The sequence below is a fragment of the Musa acuminata genome, chromosome BXJ3-10, assembly GCF_036884655.1.
Source record: "Musa acuminata AAA Group cultivar baxijiao chromosome BXJ3-10, Cavendish_Baxijiao_AAA, whole genome shotgun sequence".
NCBI lineage: Eukaryota > Viridiplantae > Streptophyta > Magnoliopsida > Zingiberales > Musaceae > Musa > Musa acuminata.
This window is the reverse complement of record NC_088358.1, coordinates 23,220,069-23,238,439: the sequence shown is the minus strand read 5'-3', so window position 1 is coordinate 23,238,439 and position 18,371 is coordinate 23,220,069. Positions and strand designations below refer to the sequence as shown.

Genomic DNA, 18,371 nt, shown 5'->3' with positions numbered 1-18,371 from the left:
TAATTAGGTTAGTAGGAAACCATAAGATTGACTCCTAAATAAACTAGGAAATCGAATTGGGAACTATTGAAACGTCTTAGGAGTTCGACGCTATAAATAGAGGTAGAATCTCTCCTTATATTGAGAGAATAGCAGAAGAAAGGCTACTGTCGTCGACGAGGATGCCACCGCCGCCGCTGCTCCTGCTGCTGCTTTTCGTGGCCGTGCTCCCGTCTTTCGCGCCGGGCACGGCGCAGTTCCCCTGCATCGACTCCCACGAAGGGAACTTCTCCAGGTTGGAGTTCCTCCGTCGAGCGGCAATGCTTCGCAAGGCGAGCCTGCAGGCCACGCAGACCGGTGTCCAGCTCCCTGTCCGTTGGAGCAGCGCCGGCTACCTCGTGGACCTCGCCATCGGCACCCCGCCCCTCGTCTTCTCGGCCATGCTCGACACCGGTAGCGACCTGGTTTGGACCCAGTGCTTCTCTCAGCCCTCCGAGTCTCTCACCTACGCCGCTCTCCCCTGCACCAGTCCCCAGTGCCAGACTCTCCCTCGCTTCTCCTGCTCTCCTGATTGCCACTACAGCTACTCCTACGGCGATACTTCGTACACCAAAGGTGTTCTCGGCACCGAGACCTTCACCTTCGGCGCAGCCGATCCGGTGGCGGTCACCGGCATCGCCTTCGGGTGCAGCACCGTGAGCGAGGTTGGAGCGGAGAACTCACCCTTCTTCTCTAACTCTGCCGGGATCCTGGGAATGGCGAGGGGGCCATTGTCACTGGTGTCCCAGCTCGGTGAAGAAAGATTCTCCTATTGCTTCGCTTCTGACGACACAACCACCGCTCTGCTCTTTGGCTCTTCGGCAAATCCGAGCCCACAGGCTTCTTCCACGCCGTTCGTCAACGTCCCTTCTCCCCTATACTACCTCTCCTTGCAAGGGATCTCGGTTGGTGTAACCCTCTTACCGATACCGAACACAACCCTTGCGCTCCAATCGAACGGGACCGGCGGCTTGGTCATTGATTCCGGCACCACCTTTACCCTGTTGACGGATCCCGCTCACGCGATGTTGAAGCAAGCGCTTGTGTCTCAGATCGATCTACCGGTGGCGACCGTGGCCGGGTATGATCTCTGCTTCTCCTTGCCACCGGATGCAAGTGGGGTGGCAGTGCCGATCTTGGTTTTCCATTTCGATGGCGCTGATATGGACTTCCCGGCGGCGAACTACTTCGTTGTGAATTCCAGTGCTGGATTGTTGTGCTTGGCAATCTTCGGGTCTCCGTTCAACCTCTCCATCTTGGGCAACTTCCAGCAGCAGAACATGCATCTCGTCTATGACCTCGCCGGTGGAAAGCTGTCGTTCGAGCCTGCGAACTGTAGTGATCGGTCTCTTGTCGATGTAGTAACAAAAAGGTGATGTAATTGCAATTATTATGGGTTTCATGACGTAAAACTGTCTCATATTTGTCGTAATGCAGTATTTTTAAGTTTATTTAATTACTAATAAAGGTTTTTTGTTGTATTAAGTCCAATTATTCGGACTTAATATGTTGAATGCATTAGTTGTTTCATCAAATCAAATCATTGGTTGTTCATATCGTTCGTGCATTATTTAGTGATAGTTTGAGCCCTTCTCGAATTTGGAGGAAAGGAATATATGAGCTCGGAAAATTTTCTTGTTCGAACAATAATATGTGAACGATAAATTTTCATTTCTTTTAGAGAAAGAAAGAGAGACAAATCCAAGTTGAGATCATCCACACCACCCATTCTCTGTTGGGTGTTGGTAAGAGTCCATGTTGAGAACAGAGCAATTGCATTGAGTTCTCCGTGCTGCAAGAGCGAGCTATTCCTGATGACAAGCATCTCCTATGCAAGCCTACCTCATCTAGAGAGGTCATCGCCGGCGAGGACAGAGCTCCGCCGGCGGCACGGAGGGCATGAACTGGCTCCTGTGGGCGGATCGAGAAAGATGGAGAAGATAGAATTTGGTGGGAGATTCTCCTCAGATGGACCTTTTAAGAGAGTTACTGCACCTCAAACCGTGACCTCTGCTGCTCCAACCATGGTTTCTGATCTTGAGGTACGGTTTAGTGCTACTGTCATGACAGTAAGAACTCGTCCATTCATGTCATTGCAGTAGATCGAAGTAGATGTTTTGCCTTTGGTGTGTGTGGTTGAGAGGTTCTGCTCGATATATACTCTGTTCATGTCTTTGTACTCAAGCCAAGCTAAGGATGGATCTGAGGCGCTTCCGCCACACTGAACTCCATGCAGACAGCAGACTCGCGCACAGACACGGAGAAGATGCTGGCAAACTACGTGCCGGTGTTCGTGATGCTCCCAGTAAGTTGTTCTTCGTTAATTGGCCCAGCAGTAGTGACATTACGGTCTTTGATCTGAGACTGCCCAACAGTTGGATGTCATCTCCGTCAGCAATGTGTTGGAGAAGCAGGAAGAACTGCGGCGGCAGCTACGGCAGTTGCGTGCTGCCGATGTCGACGGCGTCATGGTGGACGTTTGGTGGGGAATCGTCGAAGCCGAGGGCACGAAATGCTACGACTGGAGCGCATACAGGGAGCTGTTCCACATGGTGGAGGAAGAAGGGCTAAAGTTGCAGGCCATCATGTCGTTCCATCAGTGCGGCGGAAACATCGGCGACGCCGTCGACATCCCGTTGCCGCGGTGGGTTCGCGATGTCGGCGAGTCGGACCCAGATATCTACTACACCAACAGAAGTGGCACGAGGAATCGAGAGTACCTCACCGTTGGGGTAGACGACCAGCCCATATTTGATGGCCGCACTGCTGTGGAGGTTAGAGCTGCAAACCATCATTCTTCGTGACCTTTAGTCCGCTTGAAGAGATTGTGGATGCTGGGACTATCTTGTTTCTTGTTTGCAGCTTTACAGTGACTTCATGAAGAGCTTCAGAGCAAACATGGCAGATTTCTTGGATGCTGGTATTATCACAGACATAGAGGTGGGTCTTGGCCCTGCCGGAGAATTGAGGTACCCCTCCTACCCTGAAGCACAGGGATGGGTTTTTCCAGGCATTGGAGAGTTTCAGGTAAGGAGCTCACTGTGATCGCTACTTGTACAGTGTCTTCAGTTTTGGTTAGCTAATAAACCTCTGCCAGAAACTGGAGAAGAGGATGACTGAAGCATGTTTTGTAGTGTTATGACAAGTACATGAAGGAAGAGTTCAAAGAGGACGCAGCAATGGCAGGACACCCTGAATGGTATTTGCCAGATGATGCAGGAGAATACAACGACAAGCCGACGAAGACGAAGTTCTTCGCGGCGAAGAATGGGACATATCTCACGGAAAAAGGAACTTTCTTCCTGACTTGGTACTCGAACAAGCTACTAATGCATGGAGACCAGATTCTTGATGCAGCTAATGAGGCCTTCCTAGGCTGCAAACTCAAGCTTGCAGCCAAAGCAAGTGTCCTATTGCACTCTCTCAACGCAATTAGGAAGCCCTCTCCGTGTTGCCTTCACTGTAACCCGACCACTTGCATCGCAGGTCTCCGGCATCCACTGGTGGTACAAAGACGACAACCATGCAGCAGAGCTAACTGCAGGCTACTACAACCTGAACGATCGCGACGGCTACAGAACCATCGCAAGAATGCTGGCAAGACATGATGCTATCCTCAACTTCACCTGTGTGGAGATGAGAAACTGGGAACAAATCAGAAGAGCCAAGAGTGGGCCTGAAGAACTCGTTCGACAGGTAAAAGCCACCACCACCATCAGATTACAGAGCACAAGACATGAGTTACTAGGTGCTTGGGAATTGATGTCAGGTGTTCAGTGCTGCATGGAGAGAGGGGATCGAAGTGGCATGCGAAAATGCTCTTAGCAGATATGACAGAAGGGGGTATAACCAGATCTTGAAGAATGCTAGGCCAAATGGAGTCAGCAGAAATGGCAGGCCAAAGCTGAGAGTTCTAGCAATGACATATCTCAGACTATCAGATGAGTTACTGAAGAGAATTAACTTCAACGTATTTAGATTGTTTGTGAGAAAGATGCATGCAGACCAGGTGAGGTTTCTTCTTCGTACTACCTCTGAACCTTCAAGCTTGGGAATAATGGAGTTGATGCAGTTCGATGGTGTTGTTTTACTGCAGGAGTACTGTGCAGATCCATGGAAGTATTTCAAACCCATTACACCTGTAGAGAGATCGAAGCCAGAGATAACGATGGATGAAATCTTGGAAGCTACAGAGACTATGAAGCCATACCCATTTGATCCAGAAACTGATATGAGTGTTGGTGGTGCCTTTGCCGACGTTGTGGATGCAGCACTGCGCATCCTGACTTCATCCTTCAATTGAGATCCTGCAGATGGTGAGGACGGAGGACCAGAGTTTGATGAGAACAGTACCAGAGTTTTATGTGAACACTGAAGCATAGATATCAGTTCATATCAGTGTAATTAATCTAATTTATTCTCGACAAGCATCATGCCTTGTGTGTGGGAGAGAGAAAGCATTCTTCAGCTATCATATACACCATCTCCTACTCTCTTCCAGCAGGAACAAATGGACATCAGAGATTGCTGCCAGAAGCAGTCTTTGGAATTTTGATCTCCAGAAAGATGTCTTCTTCCAGTTTGCATCCGGTGGCAGCTCAAGTCACCTGACGAAGCCATGCTCCCACTAGCCGGTCTTCCACTCCCTTGCTTCAGCTTCTCACCCACCCCACAAGCCACTGATCTCCACCACCTTCTCCTTCACACCACATATTTCTACGTCACATTTCCTGTCACATTTCCTTTCACCAACTGAGAAGCATGGTGTTGAGATTCTATCGATGATATATGGACATTAGATAGATCTGTTTCCTGTAGAAGGAGACACCAGTACCTGGTAACTCCGCTCTCAGAGCATACTCTGACTCTGTTTCAGACCGATCAACGGCGGTCTTGGAGGTGTTCCCAGGGCCAGAGAGCAATGTCTCCGCCTCAAACTCCCACAACGGGAACGTATCGGCAGGGTCAAAGAACTTCCCGAACAGTAGCAGGTTGAAGAGAGACCCTTCACCAAACACCTTTCTAGAAGTGTCCCCACCGCAAGCAACGAAGCGATCGAACGCGTCTTCCGTGAGGGCGACTCGCCATTTCTGCGAGTGCGAGCTCTGATCGCCTGATCGGACCTCGATCACCCTCGGGGGCAGCATTCGGAAAGGAAGCGTCGAACGGGGATGCTCCCGTAGAACTCACCTTTTATAAAGCTCAAACCGCTGACTTTTGCAAAGGCAGAGATGAGGATTCCTCATGTTGCTTCGGGGAATATTTCCTGCTCTCGAGCACACCTTATCCCCCTCCATTTCTGAGACGAAGCAGTCTGCAACCTTGGGATCTCTGGCCTCACCAACTTGGCCAGCAGGATGCAGTGAAGCAGACCACTTCACATGCATTGTACTGCTTCAAATACAGAGGCTTCCTTAAACTTCTTGATGATGCATGTAGTGCTGTAAGAGCTGATTGAGATATCTGTTTCTGATGATGACACCCACAAGAGATGCAGTAGGAGCAAAATTTGCTTAGGATTAGAAAGTGCAGCAGTCACTCTTGAGGATTGAATTATTATAGCATGCTGAAAAGAAGAGAATATGAATTGTACTGCTTCAGCTAGTGGAGAGGACAGTTCAGTCAGCTGTGAACTGATGCTGGTTTTGCTTTTCCTGGATCTGTGTTTTCCCATTGAACCTTTACTAGATTCTGTTTGCTTTTCTTGGCCCATGGTTTGTCTTGGATTTCTGCCTTGCTGCTTTCTGTCACCTTATGCTCACATTCTAGATTCTACAGAAGTATCCTTGAGTTGCTGAGATGAAATGACTTCTTAAAATGTTCATCAACAGAAAGCGCATTTGAGTATGAAATGAAGAAAATGCCACTTTTTGAAGCAAATTTGACTATGAGAAAGATGTTTGTCCATCAGGTTTCAAGAATGGTTAACTAAAACTCTGAAACTTCATAGAATACTTCATTAATTTTGCTTGCTGGACTTGACCTCAACAAGTTGAGAGAAATGCTTAACCATCATTTTGGATCTATCTTGTTTTCAATTCTCATGTGATACAAGAAGCAATTTGTGAGCACAAAAATTTGCCAAAGAGCTTGTAATTTTGAACACTCACATTATTGCAAAGTTGTCAAGAATGTAAACAATTGAGAATGTTGATCATGTTAAAAGGATTTCTTTCAACCTCAAGAATAGTGTTTCTTCCAATGCCTCATATGACAATAATAAGAATAAGAAGAATAGTGCCATCAACCTGCTCCTTTATCTGAATAAAGTTTGTCTAGCATCCTTTAAGTTTCTTCTTCTCTGAGTCTAAGCAAGTTATGAGGAAGTAGATTAAATAGTATGATAGGCAGCCAGATTGAAGAAGCATCTTTAACTGGTAAACCCTGCAGGGATGAACAGTCTTTGTGATGTGAATCTACTCTTGAGGTTCTAAAAATCATTCACCAGAAGTAGTGATCATGCCAGTTTTTACTTGACTCAAGTTGCCTCAGATTCATTTTAGAAAGCATTCAAGATTAGTGTATCGACAACCACAGTTCTACTTAATCATGCAAGAATTTCTCATTATGTAACATGTGGAGCCATTGCATGTATGCTCATGTATGGATTTCTACAACAGTAATCACATATATGCATTACACATCATGTTTAAAGACTATATAATGGAAATAGCCGAGTTCATCATAGAATATAACTGGTCATACTTCAAGTAACTTTCAGGGTTTGCCAATAACAGAGTATTCTAAGAAACTTTCACTGTTTTAGTGGTTGATCTGATTTATGTTTCAGTCAGATGCAACCTCGATTATCATAGGAAGAGAAGATGAAAGTGTTTTGTACTATTAACTATTGCTTATCAAGTAAATCAAGATCAAGGACGCTGGCTCATGCCCTCATCTCTCAACAATTAAAGCTCAAGAGCCTACTCAGCAACATCAACAAAGAAACCCTAGAAATTACCAGCACCAATAGCAACAAGGAACAAAGCATTCCTTTTAAGTATCAGAGGTATCAATTTATCACTATTATCTGAAGAAGAATTGCAATCAGAGTTATCAATCCATGATTAAGAATATGACTATCTAAAGCATTGTTGCAGAACATGCAAATGAATTATGACGAAACAAGCACAAAAGCGGCTTACCCTATATGGCCAAGCTCAAATTGGATGAAGGAATCCGAAGGCTCTTCCTAGAATAATTATTCTTCCTTCCAACATCCACAAGCTTTGTAGCATCGTCCATCCTCGAACTCTTTGCCAATCCGTTCACCACCCTCTGGAATACTGCCGCTTCCACAAAACACTGCGTATTCATGCTATCATAGCAGCATTTTAGAGCCAAGTCGAGCTCACCGGCCTCACAAAGGTAAGGGATAATAATCTCAAAGGTCCCCCTGTTTGGTGCGCATTGGTTCTTCGCAAAATCTGAAAACAGCCTCTTGGCCTCCTCCAAGTTCCCTTCTTGGAAATACCCTTTAATAAGCGCATTGAAGGAGAAAGCGTCCGGCTGCAGCCCGACGTGGTTCAACTGGTCGACGAGCTTAGCTGCTTCCGCAGTCCTCCCTTCTGAAACCAAATCTTTTCGGCTTCCGAAGATTCCTTCTTCTCGTAGGACCAATGCAGGAGGGTGTTGCAGGTGATCACATCAGGAGATATCCCATTCCTCTCCATGAGGTCTACCGTACCCAGGGCCGCATCAAGATCGCCTTTTTCGCAGAGGGCGCAGATGAGGACGTTGTAGGAGATGAGATTCGGGACGATGGTGGTGTCGGCGGCAGGGATATCGCGGAAAGCGGCGACCAGGCCCTCGACATCGCCGGAGTCAGCGAATGCGGTGAGGAGGGCATTGAAGGACATGACGGAGCGCGGGGTTCCGAGGGCGGGAAGCTGGCGAAAGGTAGTGGCGGCGTGGCTGGCCATGGAGGCCTTGCCGTAGAGGGAAATGAGACGGACGGCGAAGCCCTCGCGGGCGAGGTCGGAGGGGAACCGCTTCTGGGCCTCGAGGATGGCCTCGACAGCGTCAAGGCGGCCGGCCTTTTCGAGGCGGCGGACGGCGATCTCATAGATGCGGTGGCGGCAGCGGAAGCGGTAGGAGGCGGAGGCGGCGATGAAGCCGGCGGCGAGCTTGTCGGGGTCGCGCTCCTTGGAGAGTTTGTTGATGGTAACGGCGAGCGTCTCCGTGTACGAACGGGGGTTAGGGTCCGGGCTAGGTCCCACCACCGTGGTAGCGGTGGAGGAGAAGCGGCGGACGAAAAGGCGAACTCGAAAGCTTAAACTCATCCTTCAAGCTTAGTTTGCCGATGGGCGGCGGACAGGGTTTTGGAGGGGGGCTTAGAAGGGAATCCGACCCTCTCCACGCATCTTAAAGCATGCGGTGGCAGTTGCATCGCGACGTCGCTGGTCGTGTCGGATCCGATATTTTTATATAAAGTATTTAGCCAAAATTACAAATAGCAGTCATATGTTCAGTTAAAAAAATAGGAATATCGTATATTATATTGTTATAATTTATGTTATGATGTTGAGATGATGATATTATCATTAGATGATATCAATATATTAGTTAGATTGAATCAAACGAGAAGACAGATGCCAAATTATACATCAATTAGTGATGTAAATACCATATCAGCTGACAGACTGCAAAACTCTTTGCTGTCAGGAACTAAAATTTTGCATTTAATTGACCATGGAATTAAGGATGATTACAATCATGAAAATAAAAATAAAAAGACTGTTATGTGATGATTTACCCTCCACTATTCTGCGATCAAATTATTTTCTTGGGACTTCTGTCTTAGGAAGTCTGTGCCTTCTCAATTAGGTGTGAACCATAAGTCTACATACATTAGGTGAGAGCCATAGGCCTGAAGACTTGGCCGCAACTCAAAGATCGACTCGATCTATATACATCTGCCAATAGATCCGGCATCTTTAGGCACTGAGATCCTGCAAATGCAACATGCAAGCTACAAAATGGATGGACTATCTATTAGTGCTAACAGTTTGTGCCTCCGAAGCAGCAACCTGCGGTAAGACAAATGATGCACAGAGCATCCATTTTCCAGGTGCAACGAGGCGGACCTTGTGCATTTCTAGGTCAACGACTTCCTCACACAGTGCCATGTTAATCCTCTGCGTACAAAAACCAGTTAACTTGAATTAGCACAAGAATGATGTCGAGAAAGGAGGTACTGGTCAGGAGAAGCGTAACCTGACCTCGTGAAAATCATACTCGGGATTCTGCGCCTTCGAAAATCCATATACATGAATCTTCGGCGGAGAGCAACCCGGCCTTGGTTTCTTCCTGACTATTCCTCTAAATGCATCTGTTAACATAAGAAATTCAAGACTTGAGCAGAAGCAAGTCATGATGATATCTTGAAAGATGTATATCATTCAGCTCTGGCTTCTGGTAAAAATCGATCCACCAAACAATATACAAGAAATCTAATTGAAGAGGCAATTATATACCACCATGATGTTAGTCAAGTGTGAGTACAATGTTTTGAGCAACAGTATCATATGAGAGTCCTATTTAGCTAACCTTTTTTAATAGGGATGTATAAGAAAAATTGCATTGCCAGATATGTTTAAAATCTCAACACAATAAGCTAATTACAAACATACCTAAGAATTCCACGGCATCATTTGGCAAATTCATAACCACTTGCGTAATAGAATAAGGATGTTGATTGGCAAACATTGCAATGATGAACCTCCTGCCATCCATGTTGAAAACCTGAGCAGGACATAAATTAGAGATGTTTATGTATCCTGTAAATGCCAGTTTGCAGCATTAAGAAAATTGATTAATTATCTCCAAATTATGGTAACATGCAGAAAGCAAAGAACAAAAAGGCAATAAATAAGAACTACAGAAGTCATTAAACATGCTTTACAAATGTGAATATATACAACTGCTGCTAGTGGCAGTCCCATACATACAGGCATGACATAAATGTCAAAGCCATCTCGTTTCTTTCAACAGGCAGTAGAACATTGTTCTCAAAAGACAATAAGTTGCTCCAAATTAGCCACAAATAAACCATTTTAAATTGATAAGAACATAAAATTGGATTAACAGCGCAACCAGCAAAAGCTGAAATATCACTTAAACCATTTAGTCAAACATTGAAATTTGAAATACCATTTTAAACTCTAAGGTTAACAAATTAAATGATTTTACATGACTCGTTATCAGTTCTAATTTATGAATGTTTAATAAATGCATTACTCCGACCACCCCAAAAAAGCTGGGATATTATGGGAACTTGTTGCATTTGTCTATAAATACATCATTCACAGAGGCCAATAGTGCAAAAAATAACTGCTGTTACTTGATAGCAGTACACATCAGTATTGTAGCAACATAGTAGCTACAAATGGCAAAATATTATATATATATATATATATATATATATATATATGTATAAAGGCTACAAATATTTGAATCATGATCATAATATTTTGAGGATTAAAACAATCACTACAAATCTTTGAAAATGATAGCTCATCAAACCTCCACTTTTCTCTCAAGCCTGTTGAGGACAATGTTTCTTTCAAGATACTCCACAGCATTGGGGTTTAGATCATTGGCAAATACATACTTTACTTTCTTTGCTGCAGAAATAGCTATTGGGCCAACACCAGAGAATACATCACCTGTCCATTGATGTATAAACATGTCATACGTGCATTTATAATTTCTATTATAATGAAATAATGAACTGTTGACAATTAAGATATTTCATCAACCAAATATAATATTGTGTTATCATGTCTAGCTCCTACAAGTTCATCGAAATAGAACCTACTTAACAACAAGAAATTTCACAAACACAAAAGCAGATATTGGCAAACTTGCATGCTGGTTTAAAATGATATGGAACTATGAAGAAATATCATCTAATGACTGCATATCCAATATATCAGCCAAATATAACTAAAAATTCTCATGTATCAACCATATACCCTTACCTATCAGATGAGTTAAGAGATGTGAATCATACCAAATATGTACCAATGGAGATCAAAATCCACAAAATGCAACAACTACATGCATGTAATTGATCTTGAATAGCTCAATAATCACTGAAAAAGGGGCTATTAGGACATAACAAAAAAATAGATGATATTATGGCTAAACTTTGATGCAAGAATTTAATTGCATAACTTAATTCACCAAATTAATTAAATAACATGTTCAACCAGCTTTTTTTAGTCTTCATACGTGTTTTAATGTTTCCACACAACAGTGACACACACATACACATCTATATATAAACACATGAAAGAAGAACAGCAATCTTTATGATGGTACATTCACATGCACAGTTTTAATTTAAAATATTTAAGCAACGAGCAAGAAGCTGCATATCTTACTTATTACCAGTTGGAAAAAACTAAATAGCATATCATAGTATTAGCATATTATTAAATCTAAAGAGTATCCTAAACAACTTGCACTTAGTCAATTACAGCACCAGTAACTCAAAACAACCAAGAGATACTTACAGACTATATCAGAGCTTGCAAAACTATCGATAAGTCGTTGCCTCTCAGTTGCCAACTTAGAGTTCCAATAACTGCAGCGGGAAGAAGAAACATAGTTAAATTGATGATCCTAATCTTTGTAATTAATCACAAGGCATAATGAAGTGACTATGACTTCTTAAATACTAAAGAAAATTAAGAAACTCCGTATTAAAGAAAAGAATAAGGTGATTTATGAAGATTGATGAAAAAAATTTACTCAGAAACATTAAATTTTGATAGTTAATTGTAAACTGGATTACACTACATTATTCAACTATATAACTTCAATTCTTCAGTCTTTGTATCTTATTTAGTCATCTTATTTCTATAAGCTGTTGCATGAAACCCCTGAAAGGGAACAATTAGTCAAAAGAACATGCTGCACTAAAATGATCTTCACAGGACAGTCTTATGTACTTCATTCACGCTTTACATTACTGAATTTGGTGTGGTCTTTTGACAACGAAAAGATGACCTGAAATATAAGCATGTAAACTTGCAAATAGCTTTTTCTAATGCTTGAATTAACTGACTGATTGAAATTGAATCCTGCATAAGATTTACACGAGTTTAGTGTTCAGCCCATGTATATCAGTGAGGCAATTTTCAAATAATTACAAAAAAAATTGCATACTTCTAATACAAATCAAGATGAATATGAAAATGAGAATCATACACTGTTCCTAGATCAACTTGGAAACGAATACCATTCTCCACAACTGTTGTTACAAGAGAATGATTGCCAGCCAATACTTCAAGCTGCATGGTTCTGTAATCATTTTGTATAGCATCAGTTTTGTTCACTACTGTCTGTATCTTTGGCTTGTTCTTATCCAAGACGACCTGGACAAGAGAAACTCATCAAAATTCTGGACAATCCTTATTATTTGATTGCTAAATATGAAATCTGTGGAAAATTTCTTGAGACCTGTGCAATAAGCTTCTTGTAAGATTGGTGCTCATCTCGTAAATTCAAGTGTGCAATATGCCCAACCGTTTCAAATCCAGTGGGAATAGTCATACCGTCAGGTAGCAAGGCTTCAAGAAGCTGCAAAAGGCAGCTTAGACCTTCAATATGTTGAAGAGCAAAAGATATCACAAAAAGAATAAGCAATCTATCAAAAACAGAATCTTGAATATGTACAAAAGACTTAAATATACCTCACTCATCTGCCAATAGTCATAAGATAAGGTCAGCTGGCATTGCACAAGCTCAAATGCTAAAGGCTTGCTCTGGTGTGGATCATAATTTAAGGCAGCCTGGAAAGATAAAATAATTCACTACATGCTTAGGACAACATCTATTCAGCTTAGCATGAAAACAATTTTCAGGTTCAAAGTCAATAAAATATCTATTTAAAAATTTGATAGGAAACAGTGTTCTAAAATATACAAAGCCACAAGCAAAATGGAGCTAAATGAATTACTCGAGCAAATTTCTGGAGTTTCGACACATATGGCGAGCACCACAGGGATGTCTCCCGGAGATAGCTCCATAGTGCAATGGCAGCAGCACACAAACACAAACTTGCACTCTGTATATTTGCTAAGCATGATTTTCTTTTCTTTTCTTTTAATTTCTTTTGCCTGCAGTGTCACTCTATGTTCTGAGTATCACTCATCATGCATCAAACACTTTCTCCAATGGCATACCATGTTACCATGTGTACTTAAAATCCTGAAACTCCAAACCAACTTCTCAATTGTGACATGGAAAGATAAGTGAAGTACTTATAACTCTACTGCAAATAACCATTGAATTTTTCTAGTGATGCCAAATGGTCCTATGAAGCAACAGCACAACAGTTGCAACAGAGTCCGTACTTGTAGCATCTTGAAAGTTCTACAGTCTCATAGTAATCTCAGAACATGACTATATTCTTCTCAGAAATCCTCAATGAAACTATATCAATGAGGGCAGCAAGCAATCCTCTTTTCTAGGAACCAGATATTTCACAAAAAGATGACCAAGTGGAACTTTAATACTCAACTCAGTGATATATACCTTTTTTCCCTAAAAATGACACAGAAACTAGTAAATTATACTGAGATGTACTAAAAGCAACTAAGTTGACCATTGCTACTTGCGCACTGATTCTGCCCAGATCACAATCCTGGAAACCACTAGACTATCCTAGCCTAGAATGCTAATGTGACTCCATGGTGCACTGAAAACATCTCCTAAATGGCAACTGCAGGAAGGAATGTAACTGTCACGTTTCTTTTTTTTTTAGCTAATGGAGCAGATACTCCATTCTTTAACAGAGAGTTGAATGTAATGCAAACTGATGCAATTAAAGGGATAATCAAACAACTTTTTTTACTTTAGGGTGCTTGCAATGCACTGTCAAGTTCTGTTCAAGCTAATCAAACAAGTTTTTCCTTGGTGATACAACTAGTATAAATCAGAATGAAACTAAAATATGTAATGTACCATTAAACTAAAACAGAAGGACTAACAAAGGAATCACAGTCACTATCATCAAACTAAAACAGGACTCACAAACCAATCGTAGGCACCTTGACGGCTTCCGGGAGCTCAGCCACAGGTTTCTTGGCATGTCGCTGATCCAAGAGCAGCAACCTAGTAGGACCTCTCCACCTCAATCCTTTGAAGTCATCTCCAAGTAAACCACTCAAATCCTCTCCCTCCTCTTCATCTCCTTCTCCAATCACTTCAATAACAGCAAAATCATTCTTTCCAATACTCTTCCTCACTCCATCAACCCCATCCTTACTCTTCAATTTCTTCTTCTTTGGCCGCGACATCTTCGCCAGATTCCTGAACTTCAAGAACCCACGGAAATTGAACTCCTTCACGAGCTTCTCCCTGTACAGCACCGGACTCAGTGCCATCTTCTCGTCGTCCGGTCTCCCGTCCGCCCTCACTGCCAGCGAATTAAGCCGAGACTCGCCGTCCCCTTCGGCATCTCGAAGCATCCTCCTGATCTCGGGGTCCACGTCATCGCCAGGAACCCTAGCGACGTTGCGGACACGGGGCCAGTTGAGGAGGTGGCCGCGGAGGCGGCGCTCGAGGGCAGAGCACTCCTCCGCGGGGACCCTAAGGGCGGCGACATCATAGACGCGGGAGTAGCTCGCCCTGTCGAAAGAGCTGCCTCCACCGCCGTCATCGTCCGCCTCGGAATCCGGCGGCGACGACTGTGGTTCCGGGACGCGGCCGCCGCGAAGGGACGGACCGTACAGGAAAGATAAGGGTCGGTGGGGATCGACGGCTAGGGTTAGGATTGCATTCGAGGAGTAAGAGGCGGCAGCGGCGGCGGGGGATTTGGAGAGGAGGCGTCGAGTGGAGGAGATGGAAAGGGAAAACGGGAAGAGATGGTGAGTGCGGACCGCAGCTACCGAACGACAACACCTCATACTCTTCGATTGGGCAAAACGGAACTCCACTAAATCGGATATATAAATAAATCGTGAGGGTGCATATATAAAAGCAAACTTACATATACATCCTTTTAAATTGATACATGACAAAATTGATATATATATATATATATATTATTATTATTATTATTACACCCAACTAATATCTATAGGTTGACATGGTGGGTCCCAAATAGTAACGGACTTATGAATCTTTTGTTCTAATATTAATAAATATGGGACTAAATGATCTTATCATAATAAAGATAATATCATCCGATTTATTATTATTTAATATTTTTTATTGATCATCAAATTTTTCAGTGTTCTCTGTAATGCTGTTACTCAATAAAATACAATATTGACACTATATTACGATGAAAAATACAAAAGAAAAAGAAAATATAAAGACACCATCGTCTCGATGTGCAATCAGTGCATTTGCATACAAAAAAAAGACTATCTTTAATAACCAGTTTGAATATTTCTAAATTTAATATTTATTTGTTAATTTTTGGTTTCTTTGCAAGAGGCCCTCCAAGACGACCCGCTTCTTCTCCACCGCGTGCTCCACCAGAATCCTCCTCCGGTGGAGCTCCGCCGATGGCGTCCAATCCTTCACCTCCTTTGCGGTCGTTGCTGGTCTGCCGCTGGAGAACTGGCACGCGACGAAGAAGAGCCACGACGACGTGCACAGGATCGAGCAAAGCCGGCCCCAAAAGACCATCACCGAGAGGCTCGCTACGAGCAGAAAGATCCCCGTGGCCCCACCTCTATTTCTCGCTGGCCCCAGCGGGGCCTTTCTGGGAGGTGGTGTCATCTTCTGCCGTGCCCTCGGCACCGCGGACTCCCGGAGCGCCACCAAGCTCGCCAGCGACAAGCGAGAGGAAGTGGAGGAGGAGGAGGAGGAAGAAGAAGAAGACAACGCCGAGGCGGAATATGAGGAAGAGGAAAAGATCGATGCTGCCCTCTCGTCGTCGTCATCCGCCAATTTCCGATCTGATGAATCCAATTTCGGCTCCTTTTCCTCTTTCTCTCCACGATTCTGAAATCAATTCATCCACAAGAAATCAACAAAGGAACAAAAAAAGACCAATTTGCGCCGGTTGTCGCATCAAATTCAAGAAAGGATCCCGCACCAGAGAGGCAACCGAAGCCGATGACCGAAAAATCCTGGCAAGAATCCGACTCCTCCAGCGCCGCCGGGGGTAGCTTCCCTTATTCGGTTCAACATCACCGCAGCGCGGCTCCACCTCGTCCTCAGGAACCACGGCAGCGAAACAGAGGAAGCTGCCGTTGTGCCTCTTCCTTTCCCCCATGACGACTCAGAGCCGAGCCCGAGGGTTGGGGATCGACGAAGAAGAAGAAGGGGGCTTGTCGTGGCTGATGTGATGTGTTAGAAGAGAGTTGTTGAGGCGTTTTCGGTCGTCTTCCCCCTCGAAAGATTACGACAATGGTGAGGGATGAGAACAGAACGACTCGACTATGTATACGGAGAGGGAGTGGAGGGGTGGCGTTTCCTTTCCGTTCCGTTATCCATCTCAACAACCGTTTCGGATTCGACTGGCACGTTTGCCTCTCTACACTATCTTAACCCACTAAAGCGGGTCCAGTCTGACTTCCAATCACAGAGCAGGTAGACGAGAAGCGTAATCCGTGAACGACAGGGAAAGCATCGGTGGGCACTCACCGACTTCATTTGACTCCATTGACCCCGGCAGAACGGGCGTCGATGTGCCAGGCGAGATTCCTGGGAGGGCCTTTTCGTCCTTTCGGGCATGAAGGGAGCGACTTCCACTCATCTACCATCTCGTTGACCGGCGTGTGCTCACGGGTTAGTGGTTGACCGAGTCAACCGAACGTGCTTTCTTCGTTCTTCACTCGTTTTTCTCCAGGGGCCCACATGGAACATTAGCCCGAATTATAATATTATTTCGCCATTATATTTTAATCTAATTGGCGGGAATGATACGCGTCTCTAGATCGTGACTTAAATCGTATCTGGAGCGTATATATATAATATTTAACATCGTAATCAACCGTGACATGATATAAAGGTAATGTGAATGATAAAAGCTACCATCTTAGATGGACCCATCGAGTCATGATTGGGCTATTGAAAGATCGCATCGATTATCATAAAACTCATGTGTTATTCATGGGTTTAATTGAAGGACTCATTTTGAAGCCGCGAGGTGGTTCGTATCATGAAACGATTTAAGTCACACATTCTAATTTCAAAAATGAAACAAATAACCTCCTTTGTCCTAAAATAGTCAGGTGCATTAATGGTTGGACTGATACGAAAATAATAAATAATAAATAAATTTTAACATTTTTATGTTTTTTAGAATATTAAAATTATTTTTTTGTTAAATTATTAGAAATAAAAAAATATTAAAATTATTTTTTTCTATCATTTTTACATCAATCCATGGTGTCATATGTTATGTTCTTTTGTCAATACAGCTAATAATGTTAGGACAATTGAGGTTACTTGTTTAATTTTCAAAACTATAAGGATCATAACGTAATTTTTTTAAGTATAAAAATCATGATGTTAATAGGATCCAAGTATAGAGGATAATCTATAATTAATTATTTTTTTATCATTATATGAAGATTTCAAAAGATACTAATGTTAATTAGAGTTCCAATTTTATATGTGCTAAACTTAAATATAGATGAACAAACACAAAATTCATTGAAATGGGAGGTGATGAATACAAATTTATTATAATAATTTCATATATTTATTTATAATATATAGTTTTATTTTACATAGAAATAGAACATTCAATTGATAATTCATATATATATATATATATATATATATATATATATATATATATATATATATATATATATATATCAATTTGATGTTCTATTTATATGTAAATAATCAAACTTCACTGGTTGATATATAATTTGTTTCTTCTATTAAGTATTATATTAAATAAATATTCATATATTCTGATGAGGATAGTAATTATGATAAGACTAGGTTGACGTCAGATGACGTCTCATGCCTCGATCAACGCGACATCACTTGATCAAACGAACCAGAGCGCCTGTCGAGGCACATTAACGCCTATTCAAGTTCGGTTCTTCACGCCACGCCAACACCAATGTTAGACGCTACCAGCCTGGCCCCTGCAAGCGGGCACATCAGGAAATAGTAAGCTTCCTTATAAATACCCTCGCATTCTGAACGGAAAGGGGAAAGGAGGAGACACAAAAAGACTTCTTCATCTAAATCTCCCTTCACATCATCTGACTTGATCGTTGGAGGGGTCGGGCCGAGCACCCCGACTTGACCTGTGTGCAGGTGCGAAGCCGAAGGTCCCCATCGGACGCGCAGGCGAGGAGCTCTCGCTCAAAGGAAACGGCAATCCCGTCCCGATTGGACCATCGCAAACGACCACCTTAGTA

At 43.0% G+C, this 18,371-nt stretch overlaps 5 protein-coding genes and 1 pseudogene across 6 annotated transcripts; 2 read left to right on the top strand and 4 right to left on the bottom strand.

The window, feature by feature from the left end:
* Window positions 1–161: 161 nt before the first annotated feature.
* On the top strand, window positions 162–1,394 carry LOC135651401 (aspartic proteinase nepenthesin-1-like). The gene has a single exon (XM_065171466.1). It carries the CDS (start codon window positions 162–164, stop codon window positions 1,392–1,394), a length of 1,233 nt encoding a protein of 410 aa, XP_065027538.1.
* Window positions 1,395–1,741: 347 nt separating this feature from the next.
* On the top strand, window positions 1,742–4,445 carry LOC135650580 (beta-amylase-like). Of its 2 annotated transcripts, none has more exons than XM_065170059.1 (8): window positions 1,742–2,060; window positions 2,255–2,323; window positions 2,394–2,792; window positions 2,881–3,045; window positions 3,153–3,419; window positions 3,505–3,714; window positions 3,788–4,027; window positions 4,115–4,445. In XM_065170059.1, exons 1-8 carry the CDS (start codon window positions 1,833–1,835, stop codon window positions 4,319–4,321), a joined length of 1,785 nt encoding a protein of 594 aa, XP_065026131.1. In that variant the 5' UTR covers window positions 1,742–1,832; the 3' UTR covers window positions 4,322–4,445. The 2 variants fall into 2 exon arrangements, with proteins under 2 accessions (XP_065026131.1, XP_065026132.1); XM_065170060.1 differs by having other exon boundaries at window positions 2,204–2,323.
* A 233-nt stretch (window positions 4,446–4,678) lies between these two features.
* On the bottom strand, window positions 4,679–5,165 carry LOC135651400 (22.3 kDa class VI heat shock protein-like). The gene is made up of 2 exons (XM_065171465.1): window positions 4,853–5,165; window positions 4,679–4,770 (listed from the first exon to the last, which is right to left on the bottom strand). Exons 1-2 carry the CDS (start codon window positions 5,163–5,165, stop codon window positions 4,679–4,681), a joined length of 405 nt encoding a protein of 134 aa, XP_065027537.1.
* Window positions 5,166–5,981: 816 nt separating this feature from the next.
* LOC135650582 (small ribosomal subunit protein mS78 (rPPR3a)-like) lies at window positions 5,982–8,314 on the bottom strand (annotated as a pseudogene).
* A 357-nt stretch (window positions 8,315–8,671) lies between these two features.
* LOC135651874 (tRNA (guanine(37)-N1)-methyltransferase 1-like) lies at window positions 8,672–14,962 on the bottom strand. Its single transcript, XM_065172438.1, has 9 exons — window positions 14,079–14,962; window positions 12,720–12,818; window positions 12,487–12,606; window positions 12,235–12,401; window positions 11,538–11,608; window positions 10,543–10,685; window positions 9,651–9,762; window positions 9,240–9,349; window positions 8,672–9,155 (listed from the first exon to the last, which is right to left on the bottom strand). The coding sequence occupies exons 1-9, from the start codon at window positions 14,934–14,936 to the stop codon at window positions 9,006–9,008; spliced, it is 1,830 nt and encodes a 609-aa protein (XP_065028510.1). The 5' UTR covers window positions 14,937–14,962; the 3' UTR covers window positions 8,672–9,005.
* A 322-nt stretch (window positions 14,963–15,284) lies between these two features.
* On the bottom strand, window positions 15,285–16,412 carry LOC104000318 (uncharacterized). The gene is made up of 2 exons (XM_009422328.3): window positions 16,079–16,412; window positions 15,285–15,984 (listed from the first exon to the last, which is right to left on the bottom strand). The coding sequence occupies exons 1-2, from the start codon at window positions 16,256–16,258 to the stop codon at window positions 15,433–15,435; spliced, it is 732 nt and encodes a 243-aa protein (XP_009420603.2). The 5' UTR covers window positions 16,259–16,412; the 3' UTR covers window positions 15,285–15,432.
* Between the last annotated feature and the right edge of the window lie 1,959 nt (window positions 16,413–18,371).